The sequence below is a fragment of the Styela clava genome, chromosome 5 (genome assembly GCF_964204865.1).
Source record: "Styela clava chromosome 5, kaStyClav1.hap1.2, whole genome shotgun sequence".
Classification (NCBI taxonomy): domain Eukaryota; kingdom Metazoa; phylum Chordata; class Ascidiacea; order Stolidobranchia; family Styelidae; genus Styela; species Styela clava.
In genome coordinates this window covers 20,377,389-20,399,718 of record NC_135254.1, presented here as the reverse complement: position 1 = coordinate 20,399,718, position 22,330 = coordinate 20,377,389, and the positions used below count along the sequence as shown (strand labels likewise).

Here is a 22,330-nt window from a genome sequence, read left to right as displayed (position 1 = left end):
TGATTTAGGTGAGATAAGTTTAAACTTATATTGTATTTCGTAAAAGAGTGAATTACCAATTTGCTCGGTTGATGAACTTAGAATTCAATGAGATGGGATAATATGAGTTTGTGATTAATGGCGAATTACAAAATAAATTGATATGAAATCGCCAATTACAGGGATTGACGTAATTCTGACAACATAGCTTTGACCACGACCACAGATTCACCTATAAGACATAGCAGACCGTGAATGGCCCCACTCTAAGACGCTCATGGTTAATTTTGGGGGAGAATGACCTACTGATTGACCTTCTGAAAATTATCACCGCTAGCTGGCGATATTACGCTACAAACCATCTATCTCGATGGTACTTCACTTTCGCTCTCGTCGTTCGTCCTCTCAAACAGACAAATATGTGCCAATTGTTAAGGGTATTTATGTCAGATATGAACTCACGTATGGAATATTTTCAAATCATATTGTTTACTCTATTATACATTGGAATTCATGGAGCTTTTTCAGAAAAAATTCTTGGTGAGTCAACCATTTTGTTTATAGTAGATAAATTATATCTATTAAATTATGAGCTGATGAAAACTACTCTTTGCTGATTGATTCTGCCTGAATCGCGGAGGATTGATGGGAAATTAAACGAATACTATTTGCTTTATTTTTAATCGGATATGATACCGATACTGTATATTTTGAGGTATGGCAGTATTGTGTAGCCACGTTCGCAAACTACTATATCTATGCAATCAACATATACCAAGCAATATTTAGCTTGTTTTTATCATTTTTCATCGTATACTATTAAGGATTAATTTTAATTTGTTTCAGATGTAGAGATAAACCCTAAAAAGGTCATCGTGAAGCCAAGTTATGAAGATTCGATAGTCCTACGTTGTAAAATTAAGTCGTCTGCTAATATGAGTGACGGAGAAGATTTGAAATCATATTGGACAAAGAATGGAGTGCCAATAACTGAACGATTAGTAAATACGACAATATTTGACGATGATAAGCTCGCCGCTCCGTATTTACTTGAAAATGATACACTTTTCATTGGTAGACTTTCTCCAGAAAAAGAAGGCACCTACGCTTGTACGGCTAGGATAAGGACGTTTTCGGGTAATATGAAATTTTTATAGAATTGAATAAAACTATTTGTCCACATATAAATAAAATGTCTATTTTTTCTTCGTATCATAATTACATTTTGAACATTGCCGTGTATATCTTTGTAATTTATAAAAAGGGTCTTTATTTTCAACTCTATACAACGCTGAACAGCGCTATTGCTTTGAGTGACTTAGAAATGTACGAACGTACGAGAAATTGCCATATTTCTGAGATAAAAAACGCAATTCGTTATACTGATAAATAATTCATTATAGTCATTTGTGAAATCATAACAAATATGATCTTGGATATATAAATTAGTATTTAATTAAAAAGACAAGGTGTTGACTAATTAATTATATTATACTTATATATCTACCTACAGAAATCGTGTCCGAGGAACGTTCGACAGCGCCTGTATATTTTGCAAAAGTCCACGATTTTTCGTTTGTTTCTCCTGACACAGAAGTTGAAGAAGGCAGTTTTGCCACACTCACTTGTGTCTCAGGTCTGTTATAGATTGAAATCAATTATTGGATTATTTACTGGCATTTAAATCGGTAAACTAATTTTACTTTCGAGTGCAGATCATTTTGAAGTCGATGATCTCGGTGGTCTTGCATCTGGAAGCCCTGGATTTAAATTGGAAGGTTAATAGGCGTTTATATCAGTCGCAATAATCATAATATAAATTGTGATTTAGGTTTCAGTATTCCATCTGCAAATCTATCGTGGATAAAGGCAGGAGGAGGAAAGATAGCCGGAGTCCAAAGTCAATATATTTTACGTCATGATAAAGGTAGGACACGTGATACGATTATTACCCAGAACGGTGCTTCAATTCCGGTCTCGGTACCCCATAGAATGATTTTGGGGTTCCATGTGCTTTGCAATCATAACATGAAAACAAAATGGTATCTTGTCTATACGATGTTTTTGACAGAACACATTTAATGGCATTCATTGAATTCAAAGCGGCTGCTAGGTGCAGTTTGTACACATAATCGATACACAATTTCTATCAAATTATAAAAATTGTTTACTTGAGAAGTTGGAGACGACTGATATATAAAAAATGGCATTTATTTTCAACTAATAAATTCTGAATGAAGCCCCTTAAACACTAATGAAAAATACATCATCAAAAAAGGACGATGTTCAGAGAAGGTTTTCGATGACTGGAAATAATTAACATTCTTGTCAACGATTCTAGAAAATTGTGTTGTTATCATATTTCTAAATGATGGAATAGTGGTAACCGTATTGTGAACTTATTCTCAATATTTGCTCCTATTTATGTCATTTAAGAAACTGGAATGTATATGACGAGCAGCAGTATTCAATTTAGCAACATTTCAACATATGATCAAGGAGAATACTCCTGTGTCGCTGTGAATCGTTTACTTCCGTCTCTAACCAAAGTTAGTCGTCGAATTTTTCTCAGAGTGAAAGGTGAACCATTCTTTGGAATAAATTATATGTACGCTTGCTCATAATGGAAATTATGTGATGAAAAAGTTCTACTTTTTAATTTTCAGGTTTTATTTTCACATTCAGTATTTTGTAAAATAGACAAAAAAATTAAAATTGATTTTATACACAATTAACTGTTAGTGTTGACTCACACCAGTGGTATTTTTTTGCAGAAAAACCTGCAGCTCCACAAATTATTTTACAACCCGAAAGTATCTACGCTGTAAACGGTAAGACTTTATATATAAACAATAATTTTCTATTTAATATCTGTTTCGGCAGTATCGGCAATACTGCAGAGAATAGCAGTAATTGAATTTAAAGTATTATTCACTGAAAGAAACAGGCAAACTGTGCTGAGTATATATGTACCATCTTTCCATCTGAACATCAATTATTTAAAATGGATGAACGCACCTTACAGTTTGAAATTTCCATTTCCAAATAGTCATGCATTTTGTATGAGATATCGTTCGACTTGGGTAAATTATCTGCGAGTTTGCTGCGTAATTTGTTGCCCATGTAAGAAAATTACACCAAAATTTTTCCACTAAATAATATTAATATATACATGTATAATTTCGCGCTGTACATATTTTCAATTAGCAATTCAAAATACATAGAGATTTATATTATTTTGACTCCTGACGAGTTTAATTTGATTTTTTTCTAGAAACGATTAACCAAAACAAACTATTTTACGTAGGAAATAATATAAACTACACAGGAAATGTTCGTGAATTGTTTTACTAATACTATGCCAATTTTAAAAAATGCCACAGATCAATCATCAAAATTCGTATGTATTTCAAGTGGAACACCGACTCCAAAAATTATCTGGTATTACAACAATGTAAATATTGATGCTGGGCAGTCACCAGCACAAGATGCAATATCAATAGATTCGTATGGACATACAAGTATACTCGCCATATCTTCGTCAACGCCAGAAGTAACTGGAGAATACAAATGTTTAGCGAAAAACGAATTTGGACACGCAATGTCGAATGCCGCAGAATTGCAAATAGCAGGTAACACTATTGTTTCTAAAGACTGTCTAGCTAGGTAATATATTCCGATAGTAGGAGATATATAACTTTATCATGATGCTTTTACCAATGTCACGTCTCAAACGATATTCAAAATAGGGTAGGTTACGTTCCTAATACGAAACGTGAATTCCAGATTTTCAACAGATTTTTATTCTGCTACAACCCACATTATTCTGATTTTCAGCATTCAGTTGGATATTTGAGCAAGAGCCGGAAAATACTGAAATTTACATCAACAAAGCTGCAACCTTGATATGTAGACCTCCTTCTAGTCAACCTCCTGCAAGTATAACCTGGTATAAAGGTGAATCATTCTAATTAGTTTATTCAGTGAAATAGAATGAATTATTTACACCAGGGGTGGGCAATTACTTTTCTGAGTGGACCAGTTACCCATAATAGACTTGTTTACTGGGCCGGAGGCTCAATACTTAATTTGAATAACTATGAATAAAAAAACGGTGTATTCATAACAGCTAGTCCAACGTTTATATAATAATAAGAGGCACAATGTAACAATCGGGGTCAATATGACGTTATTTCATCGATTTTTTCAGCGGAAATTTATATCCATAAAAATTATAGTCGTAATTTCAGAAGACACAATTGGGCCGGATGAAACACTTCGGTGGGCCGGATCCGGCCCGCGGGCCGTAACTCGCATACACCCGATTTACACGAAACCTCGACGTGGTTTCAATAACGATTTTGACATTCTTGAATTTGGAATTTGATAAAAACACGAAATTCATTGAAAATGGTAAGCGGGTCTTAAAAAGTGGTAAGCGCTTTGGGAGCTTAGGATTAGAAAAGTGCGTTGACCCAGTGCACTGTGAAAAAAGACTAGTTAACAATACGTTTAATATTCGAGCTTTTTTACGGTTCAACTTGAGATTAATTTAAAAAAAATAACTCAAATATATCTCGCTAAAACGTAATTTTATTCTTGTCGATATTAAATAGGATTTTAAAACTAAAATACTACAGCAAGGATGATTTATATGAAATTTTATTCGACATTTGAATAAGAATTTTATTCGTTTAATCTGTTGAATACAAGAAATTTTCACACGAAATTGTTTTTTTTTACAACATTGGCTACAGGGTCAAATTCACTGCAAACATTCGCTAGCGTGGAACTTTGCTTTTAATCGTTGGCCGTTGGCAATTAATACGATCTTCAGTATTCGGATTGTCAGCGTTAGTGATGTGAACCACGGTCGAAAAATATTACATTTGGTCTCGTGCCGAGTGTCGACACTCTCGGATATTTTTACTGAACGTTTGGTTTATGTTACCATAGTTTTGTACTTTACATCATCAAGTGGGAAGTACACATTGTGTCTATTCATTTTGAAGTGTGTATAAGTAGTGTAGCCGCCCCTGAAGCATAATGCTAAACAGGCATTCATGTGAATGTTTGTGATGTACAGGCCAACTTTCAAAACACATTTAAGATTTTTCAAATTTCTATACAAAATCAATGACATTTAATGGATTTTCGGGTGTTCCACGGAACCATTTTATACTTTACCTGATTGTTGCAGTTTACTTGATTGCTCGATAAAAACTTTTGTAAACAGTGAGCTTCAGCGAAACGTATATGAAACTTTGTTAAAACATAATATACCAGGCGACATTTCCACAATTTGAAATTAGATAATACCACCTCTGTGTCTGGTATGCTTTTTAAAAATATCTTACATCACCTTCAAATAAAATTATTGCAAATATGTTGCCACCGTGCCTCGACATTGTTTAATCTTACTGTTCCATATATTTGATGTGAAGATATCAGATAAATCAATTTACCCTTGATTGGGTGATTGAATACTTTTATGCTGAAGACGAAAAATTTCATTAACCCTTTAGTTTGACTAGAATCATGAAAATTCTATTTTAAAGCGTAAGCACTTTATAAAATTTACCTTCATAGATTAAAACTGATTGATATTTCGTGAATAATAAAGCTATTGTTTAACAATAAATATGACCACCATTTCCAAATCACTAAATTTGAATATTGAAATCTGTATTTTCACCTCATTCATTCCATTTTCCTGATATTTTCGTTATTAATAATAATATTATACTTTAGATAACAAGGTTCTTGATCTCACTCGTACACCATCAGTACGAAAACTTTCTTCAGGAGATTTGTATCTCGAAGAGGTGAAACTAGAACACAGTGGAGAATATTTTTGCCAAGCCTCTAACAGACTACTCGACGTGACCGCTACCTCACAGAGGGCTCAGGTCACTGTATTCGGTAAGTAACGTTACGCGATATAAATTAACCTAATATTCTTTTTTATTGTATGCCCTAATAAACTAGGCCTGTCAGAATATTTTCTAAATAAAATATTCAAAATCAACTTTATGTAAAAATACTTGATAACTGTTTGATTATCTTGTTTTGAGTTAATCTTAAAAAATCAGGTGTGCAACCAGAAAAACCAATCAATATAAGACCTAGTTTTTTTTACACTTTATTACAAATGTCATCAATGGTATTCACATTTCAACTATTTTCAGCCCCGCCCACCGTCACTCAACTGCCAATCACAGCAGATGTTGTTCTGGAACACACAATTAAGCTAGAATGCAACGTCACTGGATACCCATTTCCTGATGTAAAATGGACAAAAAACGGCCTCACTTTAGCGACGAATGAAAGAATTATATTGGGGTGAGGCCTATCCATACCGATTAGTCTACTTGTGTAAATGTAACTGTAGATATCTGGTCGCAGTCTATCTTCATAGACGAGCAAGCCAGCCAGAAAAAATAATTATTTATTAAGCCTAATTGAGCCCAAAGTAAGTATTTTAAAAAGCCATTTTTGTGTTCAACAAGCATTTTGCTCTGAATATTTCCAGGCTAAGAAACCAGACGCTCTTTATCACGTCTGCCATGACAGAAGATGAAGCATTTTATACTTGCACTGCAAGCAATGAGCATGGACGTATCGACAGCGGGCCTACTTTGTTGAAGGTTTTAGTTCCACCTGTTATACATACTAAGGTAATTTGTAATGTGTTAAAATATTATTTACCTTGCGTAATATTTTATAGAACTTAGTATGACCAATCGTTTAGTGGGAACTGCTTCAAAATCAAATCCATATGAACCTATTGATAAAAATTTTATTGATTAGTCTCAACACTATTGCCTTAACTTAATTAAATGTCAGAATTTTCCAGAAAATAGCAAATGTTTTCATTTTAGTGCATAATGAAAAAATCTAAATTTGCAGGAATTCGAGAACTTTTGTACATTTGCATATTATATTCAGCACCGAAATACAATGATGGAAATTTTCATTTCCAGTTCATAAACATCTACTAAACAAATGCCAAAGCGAATGGGGGTGTTGGGACTTGTCACTCTGACAAAGAGTCTTGTTCGTTTGAAATCAGTTCCACGACAAATTCAACCGGTTTAAAATTATTGCATTGCCGTAACCACTATATGAAAATATTCGTAACTTTGTTTTTAGCGAGAGACTGCAATACCAATGCGACCTGACTGGGCAATATCCGGTTTACAATCTTTTTGCATCAACTCTAAAATACCTTACTTCACTTCTTCTATATTCGTTAAAAAATGATTTTGTCTTGTAGATTTTGCTGTTCGTACTAAATGTGTTTTCGCGAATCCGCAGTTCGCAATATAATTATTCTCAGTTTGGCATGTATGGTGCCACATTGTCAGCACACAGCACCAAATACGACACAGTCATATATGAGTGAGACTAAAAGCCGCACATTTACTTTCCCAATAGCATCGACTGATCAGGATGATCATATCGATCGATTGGTCTCTGAAATTTCCAATTCTCTTATTCACTCAACCTCGCATGACGCTAAAAGTAAACATTTGATAAATAAAACAACCAATGAACAAGTCATTGTGGCTCGAAATGCACGGCTGAGCTAAAAAAATCTCGTTTTGAGATTGTTTGGTTGGACAACATTAGGAGATAGATCTTGCTATTTATAAATAAGTCCCTTACTACTTGTTCTGTTCTGTCTTGCACTATTCAACATAAGTACAGAAATATCCCCGATCTAACATCTTCAGTGACCAATATAACACCCAATATTGTGTTGCCAAATGTTCATATATCAAAAAGCTGCACGGTCAAATTAAAATATTTCAAGTAACAGATCACTTAAAATACTCCTAAACTATTATACAAGTATACGTATTGACCATAACACTAGAAGACTAAACAATAAAACATGGATCAACTCTTGGGCACTTGCCTTCTCGTGGAATAAAGGCTTGCTAAAGAGCTTGTTATGGTGAATTATATAAGAAATAAATCTTTTAAAAAATGAAGCACATTTAGCACACGCATTAAACATAATGAAATCCACGGTAATCAACCATTTTAAACTTTTGCCATCTTTAATGTCCAGGTACCAGACAACGTTCTTATAGATTTAGGAGTGCCATATACAATATCATGCAAAGCAATCGGTACCCCTGAACCGAAATATAAGTGGACAAAAGACGGACGTTTCCTCAACGTTTCAGCTGAATCAAGACTGACTCTAGTAAATAACGGTCTCAAAATATCCGAAGTTCTGGAAAGTGATACTGGTCGGTACAATTGTACAGCATACAACAAAGTCACCGAAGTTTGGTCTGATGGCCTCATCAGAGTTAAAGGTAGAAGTATATGTTTCAGACTGACTGCGATATTAAAGTACATTAATTTTTATTACTATTGAAATAAGCGCATGCAAGGTATCACAAGCAGATTGTTTTTGTAATAGATTGCCACACGACCAGTACTGCCGTATCTGAGCCAATGGTCGTGTGGGCAGACAGGCACGAATTCTTTTTAGACTTAACTGATTAGCAAACATTGGTTTTTTAAGAAAATTCTAAACCAGTATTTATTAGAATAAGAACGAAAATATCATCGAATATACTGCTTCACTGTAAAATTTCAATAACGTGGAGTCAATTGTTACCATATTTATCCAGTTCCGGCGCAAATTACTTCTCCACCCCAGAGCGGCGCAGTTGACGAATATGGGAATATAAACTTCACTTGCATCGGAAGGGGTTATCCTGACATCACATATGATTGGACGATAGAGTCAACATTGAGGTAATGTAGTAAAGGTTTGCACAACGTGTAGTTCGTACTGTTGACAACGTTGATTTGTATGCTTTGGTCAAAATGGAAGTCATCCTGGAACGACGCTTATGTCTTCAGGTTAAAATTCAAAAAAATTGTCTTTCTCTCTGTGTTACATGCATTTTTGTTCATTTTTTTCTAAATTCCAACAATCTATATATATTGACCGACGTGCCTTTTTTTAGTCATATAGTGAAACAATCTCAAATCAGTACAATAAACTTTGCATAAGAAACTTAACTTTTAGCATTTTACAATCCTGTTTTTGCGTTCGCCCTGTTCCCAATTTGCAATCGCTCCAAAATAGTCGATTCCACATGCCGCTCTATTCACTCTTAAAGTTTGCACTTTTAGAATTATTAACATTGATTTACGTGAACTATAACATGATAAATGTCATTTTCACAAACCCAGGGTAAATTCAACGAATGCGACTGGATTAGATCATACCATAATGTATGAGGATGGTGAAACAATTATGTCTCTGACAAATGTTTCGAGAAATTTTCATGGAAGTAATTTTACTTGTATAGCACAGAACTTCTGGAGTAAAGACGTCGCATCGGCACAACTCAGCGTTTCAAGTAAATATAATTTTAGATTTGCTTTTTTATGTAAATTCACACTAAGATACACTTACTACATTGCTATTTTACTTATTCTCGACACGAAAAGTTTGGTGCGTTGTCTCCCACTTCCTATGAAATGCTTCCTCGATGGTTGTTTATAGATGTTCGCCCTATTTAAAAAACAGCGATCCTTTTAACGATGCAATTTTGTTGTGGAATAATTAGATTTTATTGAACACTATTAACTTCAACTACTTTTGTTTTTGAAGCTGAACCAGTTGTAATATCATTAGACAGTTCTCATGTTTCCCCGATATCACCGACTACAAATGTAACTATCAGCTGTGAAGTAGAAGGACGCCCTACACCAGACATTCAATGGTTTTACAGAGTAAACACAAATGCAAAAAGTACTTCACTTAAATCAAATGATTTCGTCGACTTTAGTCGTAATATAGATTCGGGGACTGTAAACATTTTTTCAATTAAAGAAAGAGATGAAGGTTAGTAAGACTGTGAACTCTCAAAACCCATACAAAATATTCAAACCTTGATTTAAGTTATATTTATATGCTTCTACTAATTTGCTAAATACGTTAATAACAAAAAAGTTGTTTGCGAGATTATTTCACAATCCAGCGTTTGTTCAAGACACATACTAACTCTATAATATAACGTTTCCTTTAAATGTTTTCAGTTTTCATTAACACTATTCAATTCTACAGGCTATTATAGCTGTCGTGCCAAAAACTCAGTCGGTTCGTCTTCGCGAGAGATTTTCATTGAAGTTTTGGATCCGCCTGACCAAATCACAAATTTTCACTTGCAAACTTTATCAAGCACGTCCATTCGAGTCCAGTGGATGTCAGAAGATTTTGTATCAAAAGGAATTAAATCGTTTGAGGTGAGTATAGGTATAGCACATAAAAACGAATTGGGTATATAAGTATAATATAGTGTATAAAATAGTATCATTTTATAAATATACTTTATATGCAAGACTTGTATAGAAGTATATATACATATACGACAAATGTGATTACATTTGGAGTTCTACAATATACAAACAATTATGAACTTTCTGGAGCTCTGATAATATAAGTCACATTTGATAATTCGGAATCGCCACAGCAGCTGCAGCAATTCAATTTTATGAAAGATATCTTGTTGCTAACTAATATTTGTATACTGATGGTATTGAAAAAGGCTACATCACAAAATCTTGATGACGGAGAATCTTTTGTACAAACATTGTCAATTACTAATACCTAAAATTATAAATGCGACTAAATCAGAGTGTATAAAGTTAACAATAATTTAAAAATCGTAAACTGACGAGATCATCTTGAAAATTATGCATTCATTTCAAACTTTTTTAAATCAAATTTGCACAAATTAAATATAACACCGCAACAACATACACCATTTTGACTTAATCATCTAGAACAGTGGTTCCCAACCGCCGGTCCTCAAAGATTTTTTACCGGTCGGCGAAGATTTTTGATATTTTTTTTTTAAAATTGTCAAAACGTCATACCTGTATATTTAGAGTCTAAATTTTAGACCCTTACAAAAATTAACAAAACACCTCTACTAAACACACCTGAGCAAAAAAAATATTCGTCGATCAAAACTCAGCCGTTGCGCAATCATCTATTTGTCAAACACCCAATTTGAGAATACGGTAGAGAAACCCCTCCTTGAACAGAGGAAAAATGTACAAATGTGTGTGAATCTAATTAACAGTTTGTTGTTTGAACTATTTCCTGTTATTCCTAGATGTCTTTTTCTAGCCTTGTTTTAGACTAGATGCACAGTGCAAGACTATTTATTACATTATGTTACGCAACTACAGTTGTTTATTTTTTCATGTTCCACTTATTTTAATCATCGAACCTTTTTCATCAAATGTAACCGATCCGCCATCTTCCATTTAAGATAACCTACGGTACCAACCTCGACCTGATCGCCAATACAACAACATTAAACCTTCAAGCTACCAAGGGTACCAACGAAGCAATCATAAACGGATTGAAACCGGATACAAGCTACATTATTCAAGTCACTGCTGTGAATGATGCAGGAGCAGGCGATCGGTATTAACAAAATTGTTTATATTTTGTATAGTTTCCATTATGTTTCTCATCATGTCTGTATTATCATCATTATATCGTTTCATTAGACGAAGAGTATCTAAACGTTTTGTAGAATTAGTGTTTTGTGGTTGATTTGAAAATTTTCTTCTTGCTTTCTATATTCTAGTAGTGTTACGACCCCAGCCAAATAAACTAATGGTAAAAGGCTATATAATTTGATTGATTTTCTGCTCATTCTGTAAAATATTACGGGTTATAAATGTGATATTAATAAACTTGCAATTGGTTAGATCTTTCAAACACGTTGCAATCACCTACCCGGGAATTCCTTCTGAACCAACTTCAATACGCATTGATAACGTAACATCATCTTCCTTCACTGTTGAGTGGAAAGAACCAGAGGAAACCAACGGAGAAGTGGTTGAATATGAATTGGAATACAGAAAGGTTTGTATCGTGATCCAAAACGTCAGGTTGGTCGGGACGGAACAACATTACGAGAAGAACCAACAGTATGAATGCGCCGTACAACGGTGCTAAGTGGTTGCTATACTTCCTTTGAACTGGTTTGGATAATAAACAGCCAAAATATCTATCTCTTTTTAGGATAAATTAAATTAAAATGGTATCATCATCTATTACACAGATTTCACCCGGAAAGTATTTTCCTCAAACTGTGATAAATATTCGTTCCTCAAATGCTACTGTGCCGTCGCATTCAATTTTTGATCTGGTTCCGCAATCAACTTATATAGTGTCTTTGAAAGCAGGAACTCTTGGTCACAATGGTACTATTTTATGGGGAGAAAAATCTCCTCATGTATCGGTGAAAACGCACGAAGCAGGTTTGTTTCTTTGTATCTCATCATATGTGGATTAGGAAAACTGCGGTATCGTTAAGACAACGATTGAAATGATCTCACAATGTAAATATAAGGTGATATCTTTGAAATAAAAAACGATTATTTATCTATATAGAATTGGAAAATTAAAAAAAAATTGCATAAATGGGTTAAAAAATATTTGCCGACAAAACTAAAGTGTTCTATATTCATAAACAACAAAACCCAAAAAGTAACATAATTCACTGAACTAACGTTTGTTTGTAATCGTTTACAGCTCCATCAAGCCCACCGGCCAACATTGAAGCAATAACAAAATCACAAACATCTATATTGATTCGTTGGTCCGAAATTCCAGAAGAAAGCCAACACGGAGAAGTTATTGAGTACAGGTAATTAATTAGTGATTGATATACACACATTTAAAAAAACTTCTCAAAGTTTTTGCCCAAAATATGAATATATATAAAGTTAGTGTCTGAATTGATTTGAAAGATATGCCGTTATCGTTATTAACAAAGCGTTAATTAATATAAAAACTGACAAACAATCATAATGACACTTTGTAATTTTGATTTTCGACTTTGCTTGTATTGTATTCTGCCTAGAGTTTCAACAAAGTTGTCAGGTCTTCGAAAACAACGTTAATCAAAATCACCGTGCAAAAATTTTTTTCGTGTTCTGCGTGCAGAACAGCGATACTCGTTTTTTCTAAATAGGATGTCTTGACAGAAAATCATATACACTTATTTGATTCGCAATCTTCAAATCGGAATGTTTTATTTGTGCATTCGTTGCCAGTATTACTAAGTCTATACCACCAAGTTCAAACGTGTTAATCAAATACCACAAATTGAATACAGAGTTCCTAATTCTTCATATTCTCCATTTATATATCATTATGCTTTTTTGTCGTATGTATCATATGTATGTTTTCAGAATAAAATATGTGGATGATTTGTTGAACACATCACATGAAATTTCTGTCAATGGAACGTATAAATCACATCTTTTGAAAAATCTGTCACCTTGGTGTAATTATTCAATAAATGTTCTTGGTGTAACTTCATCAGGAAACGGTCCGTGGTCGAATACAATTATTATGGAGACTTTTATGTCAGGTAAAAAATCTGACACTAAATATTTAAAACGCGTATGGAAAATACAATGTTACATTAATGGTCGTCCAATATACGTACTCATATAATTATGTAACGCCCTAGTAAATCAAAAAAATGCAAATGCAAAATTGTTAGCTTGTTGTGCACTATGAATTAAATCAGTCGATACAATGAATGCGTGTTGTTTGACACTCTGTTTGATTGTTGAAGTTTTCAACCAATCGTTCCACAGCGAAATCAATCAATAATGTATATAAACTACTGAAAATGAAAAGATCTTTGAGTATAATTGTTAGTGAATGATATAATGTATATTCTGAAAAGGAGAATAAACGTAGGGGAATCACCAAAATATGAATAAACTATTTGCGATGTTTCCTAAACTAAGTCACTCATTGTACTCTTCTTGAATATTACTTATAGAACCGACGTCTGTGGTCACTGGATTCACAGTTAATGCTGTTTCGAATGAATCAGTTTTATTTACGTGGCATTTACTGAACAAGAGTCAGGAGAACGGGCCTGGTATTTATTACAGGGTAAAATTATGGGAAACAGCCGACGAAAATGCGGAGCAAGAATACGAAAGCAAAGAGAACATGCTAATTGTAAGTATCATAGATAAGAAAATAGATTAATTTAATCATTTTTAACTGAATTGCTTTACATTTCTAAGATAAATTCAAAACTCTATCGTTTTCTCAATTGCGCCGATTTATTTAGTCTATATTATACGAAATAAAACTTGCATTACAAAATATTTTCATATATGAGGTTTCGTAAAGAAAAATGCCAGTAATTATTCGCGTATAAATTACTGATAGAGCAAATAAAGTAAGTTTGAAAAATAAGAATTTACTTACAAAAGCCATAGCCCTAAATATACTTCATTTTCAAGTTATAAAAATGTCGAATGAGGATGTCCATTATAATACACCAACATTCAATAACTGAAAAACTGCAACATCACTTTGAATTTGTGTTTTTGGCTTACAGTATATGACAAATATAATTCATATACTATTAATCATAACTGCAACAACAATACTCTTATATGATATAATCACAAGAATACAATTTATGTTCGAAAGGTTCAAAACTTACGTTCATGGACGTCCTACACAGCAAAAATAAGAGCACAAAATGATGTTAATGGAACGGGTGCTTGGTCACATGAAATATATTTTAAAACCAATGAATCAGGTACAAAAATTTTCTTCATAATTCTGTTTCAAGCATTTTACTATATTGTGTTCCGTAAGTGGCCGCAAACTGCATTCAAGGATCTTTCATATAGCTTTCATCCAGTAGACTATATGGACTTCGAACGCGCAACAAAAACTTCATGTTAAACACACAATAAGGTAGAGAAAAGTTTTGAGCAATGATAAAGGGGTTACAATATGAAAATTCAGAACTGCTTAGATGTCAGATACGTATTCTCCTAAGAAAGCCAGTATTTTGACCGTTCCAGAAACTTTAAAGGCATGTTCAGAATAAAATAAGATTGGTATAACAAAACAACAATTGATAAAAAAAATTTAAAACAAAATCTTCCTATCGTAGTCAATCAGTTAGCACACACTAGAAATTGATTTTTATTCGATCTGTTTATATTTATAAAGTATCTGGACCCTGCGTTAATCTGCACTCCTTCGATAATACTTGGGAATCAATCTCGATAAAATGGCGTCCACCTGCATATGTTAACGGGCGATTACAAGGATACGTCGTGCAACATCACACTATATATTGTGGACAGCCAGGCTATGTAGTCGACGTAAACACGTACACGTGTGTAGAAACTACAACTCAGTCTGCAACTCATTCTGAAACGAAAATGCCGAATCTGACTAGTTTATTGGATTATGAAGAAAAGTTAAAACCTGTCGACTTCATTGATATGAATAGAAGCGAAAGGAAAATTGAAAATGTAGGAAATAATTTTATGAACATGATTTCCACGGCGCCATATTTAGTCCCTTTTCAATCGACGACTGAGGATTCTGCAAAACAAGTAATCGAAGGACCAGTTACAGAAGCGCTTCTTTTGTTGAATAATGAATCGGAAGTGACGTATAATATCTCGTCTCTTGAATCGTCTACTTTATATACAATTATCGTTCGAGCAATAAATAAAGCAGGTTTGGGAATTCCCTCAAAAATTAACGCAAAAACAGGTATGTATTTATGAAAAGACACTTCAAAAATTTGCTTGCGATATAGTTATTCTTAAATAAGACATTACATATCGTTGAATGTACTGCTTTTAATAAAGAGCACCTCCCTTGTATGGGAGATTAGTACAAAATAGCAAAAAACAATAACAAGGAGATTATCACATAGATTATAAAAATAGATATTATTGTAAAAACAATTACAGGTTACCATCTGTATATGACTAACTATGTAGGAAGTTGGTTCGGATTCATTTAGTTGTTTTCCGATGATTAAATTATTAGAAAAGAAAATTTCGGAGGACCGTGAATTCCAGCCATGATCCAATCACAATATAACTGGTCTTGATCGAGTGTTCTTCGTATTTTTGACCAGTTTATTATGTTATAATTTCTATTCATTCGTTTGAAAATATTTTAATATTTTTTAGTTTCAGCACCCACCACAACACCAAGTTCAACAACTACTAATGAAGCTACTACGGTAGAAGATATTGCAACAACAACTACGCTATATCGACAAACAAAAGCAAGTAAGAGATACAGAACACTAATGGAATTTTACTGCATTTGAATACTCAACTTTTCAAACTCAATAATGTCAGCAGCCTACTTTATATTTTAGTGATACACACTCGCAGTGTGATATTCACTGATTTACAGCAATCCGTGTTGTTATGCACTATACCTTCATGTGTGCATATGAGACTATGAGTTTGAGTATATAGGTTTTATCCGTTTTGGCCATTGATTACAATCTAGGATGCAAAATTCAACCCTTCACCTAAACAAAGGTTGATAAATTGAGCGTACTATATCAGCTCGGAATGATGCGGTGCCGTTACGGAATCTTTCGATGGATGATGGTTTGCAGCCTTGTTTAGAGAGAAGGGGTTACATGAAACAAAATGTGTAATAAATTTTGTTGCCATTGTTGGTGTTTTTACCTTTGAGTTTTTTTTTTGAAAATATTAGTATTTATTCGCATTCGCATGGTATGCTCTATTTCCCTTCAGGTAAAAGTTTAACTTTTTTACAAAAAGCTACTTGCGTCAAGAAAACAAAACTTTATCTCGTACAATGATCAATAATGTTCGAGGCTAATTATCTTTCAATTTGTTCTTTTACTGGGACTTCGGAAATAATATTTATTTTATCCTCATTGTTTACACGTTTTGTTTCCAGGTGTGACGAAGTCTGCACTGATAGCTGGAAGTACAGGGGGAGCATTATTTATATGCCTAGTAATTGCATTGATGGCCATAACAACTTGTTTAAAAAGACGAAAAGATCCTACAAATATAAATAAAGGTTATTCAAATTATCTTTATATTTTCCATTTATATGATCAAAACGTAGATAACGCTTTAAATTTGATTTATTTGATTTGTATATACGATCTTCATAAGAATATATAGTTCATGAATCTGATTTATGGATCGATTTTTATGGTGATACAGCCTAATTTACCTTACGTGGTAGATAGAGCAAGGTATGTCATCCAAGTTATTTTCATACATACTGAATAAACTACACAGCTGTGTAGTACAAATAACAAATAAGTACAAATAACGATAGATTGATAATTTCGGTTCTCAATTTACTTAGTATTCTCATGTAACGAATGATTTTCTGATGTTTTTTTGAGATTGCTGCACACTCGCAATGCTAATCAGTAACATTAATCCAGAGGATAAGGCAATTATTTTGCCCAAAAAGAATAACATAGTAGCCTCATTCGCGCATGAGATTCACTTCAACGTATGAGGACGCGACAGGAAGCGCTAGCTATTAGCGTTATGCTAGTCGCTTAGGGATGTCCTTATCGTCATTTGAATGACCCTGACACTTTTTTTCTAACAGCATCTTCGATTATTTCGAAGCATTTTGAAAAATCTGCTTCGTCTGGAAATATTGAATTGCAAAACAGAGATTCAATCGAAGTACCTGAAATTCCAACATTTACTGGATCAATAGAAGAAACCACACCAAAAGAATCATTCGAGTCGAGAACGAAATATTCACTTTCTCATTACAAACGGTATGTGGTGTGCGATTTCTATTCAACGTTCATTATGGATGTAAACTTGAGGTTCATCTTATTAATCCCTTTATCAGCGACATTTTATTGCCCAGCTTCAACTTTTTCAGATATCGTAGTCCGAGCCCTGATGACACAGAAACGGAATTTGAATATGCTATTATACAAGACGGTAATGTCATTACATTTTCAGTGTAAATTGCAATGAATATTGGATATTTTGCCCTATTTAATGTTGTTTTATTGCGCAGACTCGAAGGCCTTTGCTGACACTTTACCTAAAAAGAATGATAACACAGAAAGTGCAGTATATGCTCAAGTAAGTAATTTTATAATATGGTTCATTTTTCTTGTCAAATATCATGATAAATGACAATTTCGTTCACGAGCAATTTCAATTATTGATATCATATCTCAAAGTCAATAAACATACCGATATCAACGACAATTTTAAGCCACATGATTACTTTAATAGTGTATTATTTGTCAGCCTACACCATAAACCGCGTATGCTATACCTAAATCTTGAAACATTTCTAAATCCTGCGCTACAATATTCGATAGAAATATTAGGCAATTCACTAGTTTTTACTGTTTACTATGCATATCTTCTCAGTTTGTTGGGATACCATCACCAAAAAGTCGGCACACAAGACTGCAAAGCTCTCCGAATAGATCGAACCCGGTTCATCACCCACGAAAAATGACGAATGCAACGAATGTTAAATCAGTAATTAAAAATGGAGGCTTTCCTGACCATAAGCCTAACTGGACACTTCGATCATCAGTGTCGTGTTCTTCTTACGATTCCGTTACATCTCATTCACTCAAACAAGCCAGAAGAGCTCAACAGCAACATGACGCATCTAAACATCACTCTAATTCTCCTACTATCTTCAGCGACATCGATAATATTGTAATTGATAGTAGTGAAAGCAATCCAAAATCAATATCTGAGAACCGTTACAGTTATGGTCAACACAATACTAATAACAATAGGACAGAATTGAAAGATATTCCTATGGTCAAGAAAGTCAGAAGATACTCAATTGAAGATACTTACATGTAACAATTTGTTAAAAAAAATTGTGAAAATACTGATATGCTTTTTATTCCAAATTAAAATGATGGTCACGCAACGTCATAATATTAGTTGGGAAATGGTAAACCACTATCATAAAAAATCGAATATTTCCTTTGGTTATTTTAAAATAATATTTTTCAAGTAAAATTTTATCTGAATTTTGGATATCTCATTTCCAAATGTTTCAGATATTTCTAAGCGTACGAAACTGCCAACGGGATTTGTCGGAGTATGTAGTATTTCTTATAAATCTTTCAGTTTTAACACGCCCTGACGTCTCACGTTTCATTATCGAGTTAAATTTATATCATATAACTTGACTCTTGAATCGCTTTACAATAGCTTCACATTTTTTGTTTTCGAAAATAAAATTGAAGCAATATGCATTATTCTGTTATAAATTTACTTATTTAGTTTTAGTCAGGTAAAAGAGTATCAGTCAAAGGCAATGCAAAGCACAATATTAATAAACTAGCGCAGCAAATTATAAAACTGAATAGAGTCCCATCAGAGCATTTCAACAGGGTGTTCATGAGTTCGTTACCACAGCATTACTGGAACAATCCTCCGTAACTCACAGTTTTCACATCTCTCCCACACAGCCCAGCGTTTATGGAAATATCTTCAATGATTTCCTACTGCCTAACCAAATATTCGAATATATTTATAACCCCTAAACGGGAATAAAAATCTTAGACTATGTACTCTAAACGTCGGAACTACAAGAAAATACAATATACTTATCTGCTCTTCTGAATCAAGCTTCCCTTAATATCTTTAAAATATGGTATAATAAATATTCATCTCAGCAGAACGCGTATTAAAGACGATTTTGAGAGCTGATTGACAGATTCATGTAGAGAGAGATTAACAGTACCAGAAAAGTTGTTAAAATGTATTAACTGTAACCATACAAATTTTAAACTCGCCAAAGCACCCAATATCAATCGGAAAGAAGGTTGATAAATTCGATATGTCACGGTATAATCATAAATGTGATTAGGTCATCAAATAAGACATTGTGATGCTTTTAATAGTATATATCGATATATTTTATGAATAAAACCTGTGGCAGATATTGAATAGACGTGAATTAGATAGGAGAGTAGAATATAGAAAATTTCTGAAGAATGTAACAACCGTATACTAACCGTATCAATTTCCATCGCAATTTTGGCAAACTTCAATCCCATAACAAGGTAATTGCTTTCGACGCAAATTTCAGCAAACGTCATTTGGTAAGTACATGTTTCACTTATACTTTCGGTCAAAGTTGATCGAAAGAGATTGAGACATTTCTCGAGCCAATCTGGATTAACTGTTTTTTCACTTGTGCGTAAACAATTGATGACTTGATAATGTCGAGGAAGCTAGAATTACCCAGTGTTGGGCTTAGGAAGCTTCCACGATATTTGATATTTCAAAATGCCCTGAAGCCCAGAATTTGTGCGGTTAACTATAATGCGCTCGCTATAACAAAATTACTTCACAGATATTTTATTCTACGCACAGAACCCCGAGTTTATGCAACAAGGAATCGTGTTCACAGATTTTATGAAGAAATAGAGAATGAGTTATAAAGACGAAGGGTTAGTATTTTGCACAAATTAGTTTATGAGTTATTACTGTAAAATAATAATTTTCTAAAAAATTTGAATTTCAGAATCATAACAGTTCAAAAATGTACGAACGACGATGAATGGGAAAAACTTCGATACTGCTTTGAAAAATCATTTGAGAACTATCCTTTACACACGTATTACATGCCAGAAATCTCGAAACGCGCAGATTTTTTGAAACGATACCTAAATGCCTGCCACTCTGCAACAAAAAAGAAAGAAGGAATAGTTATGGCAATTCGAAAAGTAAGCTTTTATTATTATTTGGTTGCGATTGAGCAACGTGTATAATAACTATGCTGCTATCGCAGACACAGGGGAGTCGTGTATGAGCATGTACCAGTCTGTTCTGGAGACACTTACTAATAGTTTTTGTCTCCCAACGTGGCTACTTGTGTCGACTCTTGAGTCTTGTCTTAAACATTGAATATTATCTTAAATATTAGAATTATTATTAACGATCGACATTACTAATATTTTTTCAGAACACTGAGATTATCGGTGGATTTATATTTGATCCAATCCCCAGTTCGAAAAGTAGTTTTGTTTTGGATTCCGAGAGGTTTACAGAAGCCTATCTGGAAAACAACATAGATCATCATTACCCTGAAAGTTTCTCGAGAATTAAAAGGTTAACTCATGAATATATTCTATGTAATTCAATAGTGCTGCTGCACACTAACACAAATGTATTTCTGTAACGTTTCGTCTGTCCAAAATCAGACTTCCTCAGACAAGTAGTTTACAACAATGACAAGAAAAGCACAATCATGCGGATAAAATACGGCAATAAATAAATTTGTTTGATATTAAATTCTCAGTTTAATTGTGATTTGTGACCAAACATCGAATAAACAATTATTTGTATTTTGAAACAGATTGCGACGTTAAAATACGGTCGGTTCTCGGCATGGAATAATTGTTCCGCGATGTACTTGATCTTGAATTGCGTACAATGGTATTTTTATTTCTGCTACAGCATTCTTGCATTATATATACGCATATGGATCCACTAGGACAAAGGCATTGGGGAAGGATTGGGAGTTAGTCTCGCGCGCGCACAACCTCTACTGATAGTTATAAATAGGTGCTCCCGAAGTATGCGAACCAAGATGGCGGACATCGGAACGTAACATGGGTAACAGGTTAGGGTTAGACGATAATTTTTTTCCAATTTCCCTCATTTTAGTCCTATTATCAATTCGAAGACTAGCCAAGAGCCTCCCGTAGTATTTATACCTAACATTAGAGCCTAACCCTAACCTAGTACACATATTACATTCCGATGTCCGCCATCTTGGTTCGCATACTTCGGGAGCCCCTATAAATATATGTTCCTAATTCACGGGATTATTTTGAATAAATGAACCAGAACCTGAAATATAGCTAGAATCCAGATTTGAATTTGAAAATTATGATCGTTACTTACTTGTATCAAAATATGATTTTTAGGTATGAAAGATGGGAGGATCAAACAATATTGGAATTATTCAGGAAGCATTCGTTAAAGCTGCAGTGGGAAGGTATGTTTTGTGCAATTGACCCAAGTTATCGGGGAGGTGGCATCGGTTCAATATTGACAAACACGAATCCGTTTGCTAATGAAAACATCAGTGTTACATCAGGCACAAATTGCATAAGCGAAACAAGCAATGCCGCAGAATTATTGCTCAAAGCAGATGGACAAATAATTGACATAAACGGCATAAGAGAAGAAAAAGATCCAAGACGCAAACTTGTGCCAATTTTGATCATTTGCCACGACCGTCAATCAGTCGGATTCATGATTAAAAACCGTTGCCAACTGATTGCAGAAAAGACTTACAAAGACGATATTGAAACTTCTGTGCTACAATTTCCAGTTTATTTTTTTAAAGGAGAAATTATTGTAGAAAACTACAAATTGTAAAAACAAAGCAATGGACTTCACACACACAGGAGCTGATCTAGTGTCAGTTTTATCATTTAATTTTGGACTATTATTCTTTTCTAGT

The 22,330-nt window shown here is 33.8% G+C and overlaps 2 protein-coding genes across 2 annotated transcripts; both read left to right on the top strand.

Annotated features, from left to right (window-relative positions):
* The first annotated feature begins 415 nt into the window (after window positions 1–415).
* LOC120343988 (contactin-3-like) lies at window positions 416–19,100 on the top strand. Its single transcript, XM_078113171.1, has 30 exons — window positions 416–519; window positions 826–1,116; window positions 1,493–1,615; window positions 1,811–1,906; window positions 2,416–2,559; window positions 2,754–2,810; window positions 3,363–3,611; window positions 3,817–3,936; window positions 5,731–5,901; window positions 6,168–6,321; window positions 6,512–6,656; window positions 8,057–8,309; window positions 8,631–8,757; window positions 9,202–9,371; window positions 9,626–9,859; window positions 10,082–10,260; window positions 11,295–11,452; window positions 11,743–11,899; window positions 12,099–12,297; window positions 12,572–12,686; window positions 13,234–13,415; window positions 13,839–14,023; window positions 14,507–14,618; window positions 15,041–15,595; window positions 16,024–16,125; window positions 16,778–16,903; window positions 17,456–17,633; window positions 17,744–17,805; window positions 17,885–17,952; window positions 18,250–19,100. Exons 1-30 carry the CDS (start codon window positions 423–425, stop codon window positions 18,700–18,702), a joined length of 5,262 nt encoding a protein of 1,753 aa, XP_077969297.1. The 5' UTR covers window positions 416–422; the 3' UTR covers window positions 18,703–19,100.
* A 1,126-nt stretch (window positions 19,101–20,226) lies between these two features.
* Window positions 20,227–22,330, top strand: LOC120344015 (uncharacterized). The gene is made up of 4 exons (XM_039413090.2): window positions 20,227–20,306; window positions 20,381–20,582; window positions 20,822–20,967; window positions 21,789–22,330. The coding sequence occupies exons 1-4, from the start codon at window positions 20,287–20,289 to the stop codon at window positions 22,243–22,245; spliced, it is 825 nt and encodes a 274-aa protein (XP_039269024.2). The 5' UTR covers window positions 20,227–20,286; the 3' UTR covers window positions 22,246–22,330.

What these genes read in the sequence shown, in the direction of transcription:
- LOC120344015 (XM_039413090.2), top strand. Translation starts at nt 20,287, where the DNA reads ATGAGTTATAAAGACGAAGG. An exon ending in ATGAGTTATAAAGACGAAGG is followed by an intron (nt 20,307 to 20,380) that starts GTTAGTATTTTG and finishes TTTGAATTTCAG; the next exon opens with AATCATAACAGTTCAAAAAT. An exon ending in TAGTTATGGCAATTCGAAAA is followed by an intron (nt 20,583 to 20,821) that starts GTAAGCTTTTAT and finishes ATATTTTTTCAG; the next exon opens with AACACTGAGATTATCGGTGG.
- LOC120343988 (XM_078113171.1), top strand. Translation starts at nt 423, where the DNA reads ATGTCAGATATGAACTCACGTATGGAATATTTTCAAATCATATTGTTT. An exon ending in TTTTAAAACCAATGAATCAG is followed by an intron (nt 14,619 to 15,040) that starts GTACAAAAATTT and finishes ATATTTATAAAG; the next exon opens with TATCTGGACCCTGCGTTAAT. An exon ending in AAAAATTAACGCAAAAACAG is followed by an intron (nt 15,596 to 16,023) that starts GTATGTATTTAT and finishes AATATTTTTTAG; the next exon opens with TTTCAGCACCCACCACAACA.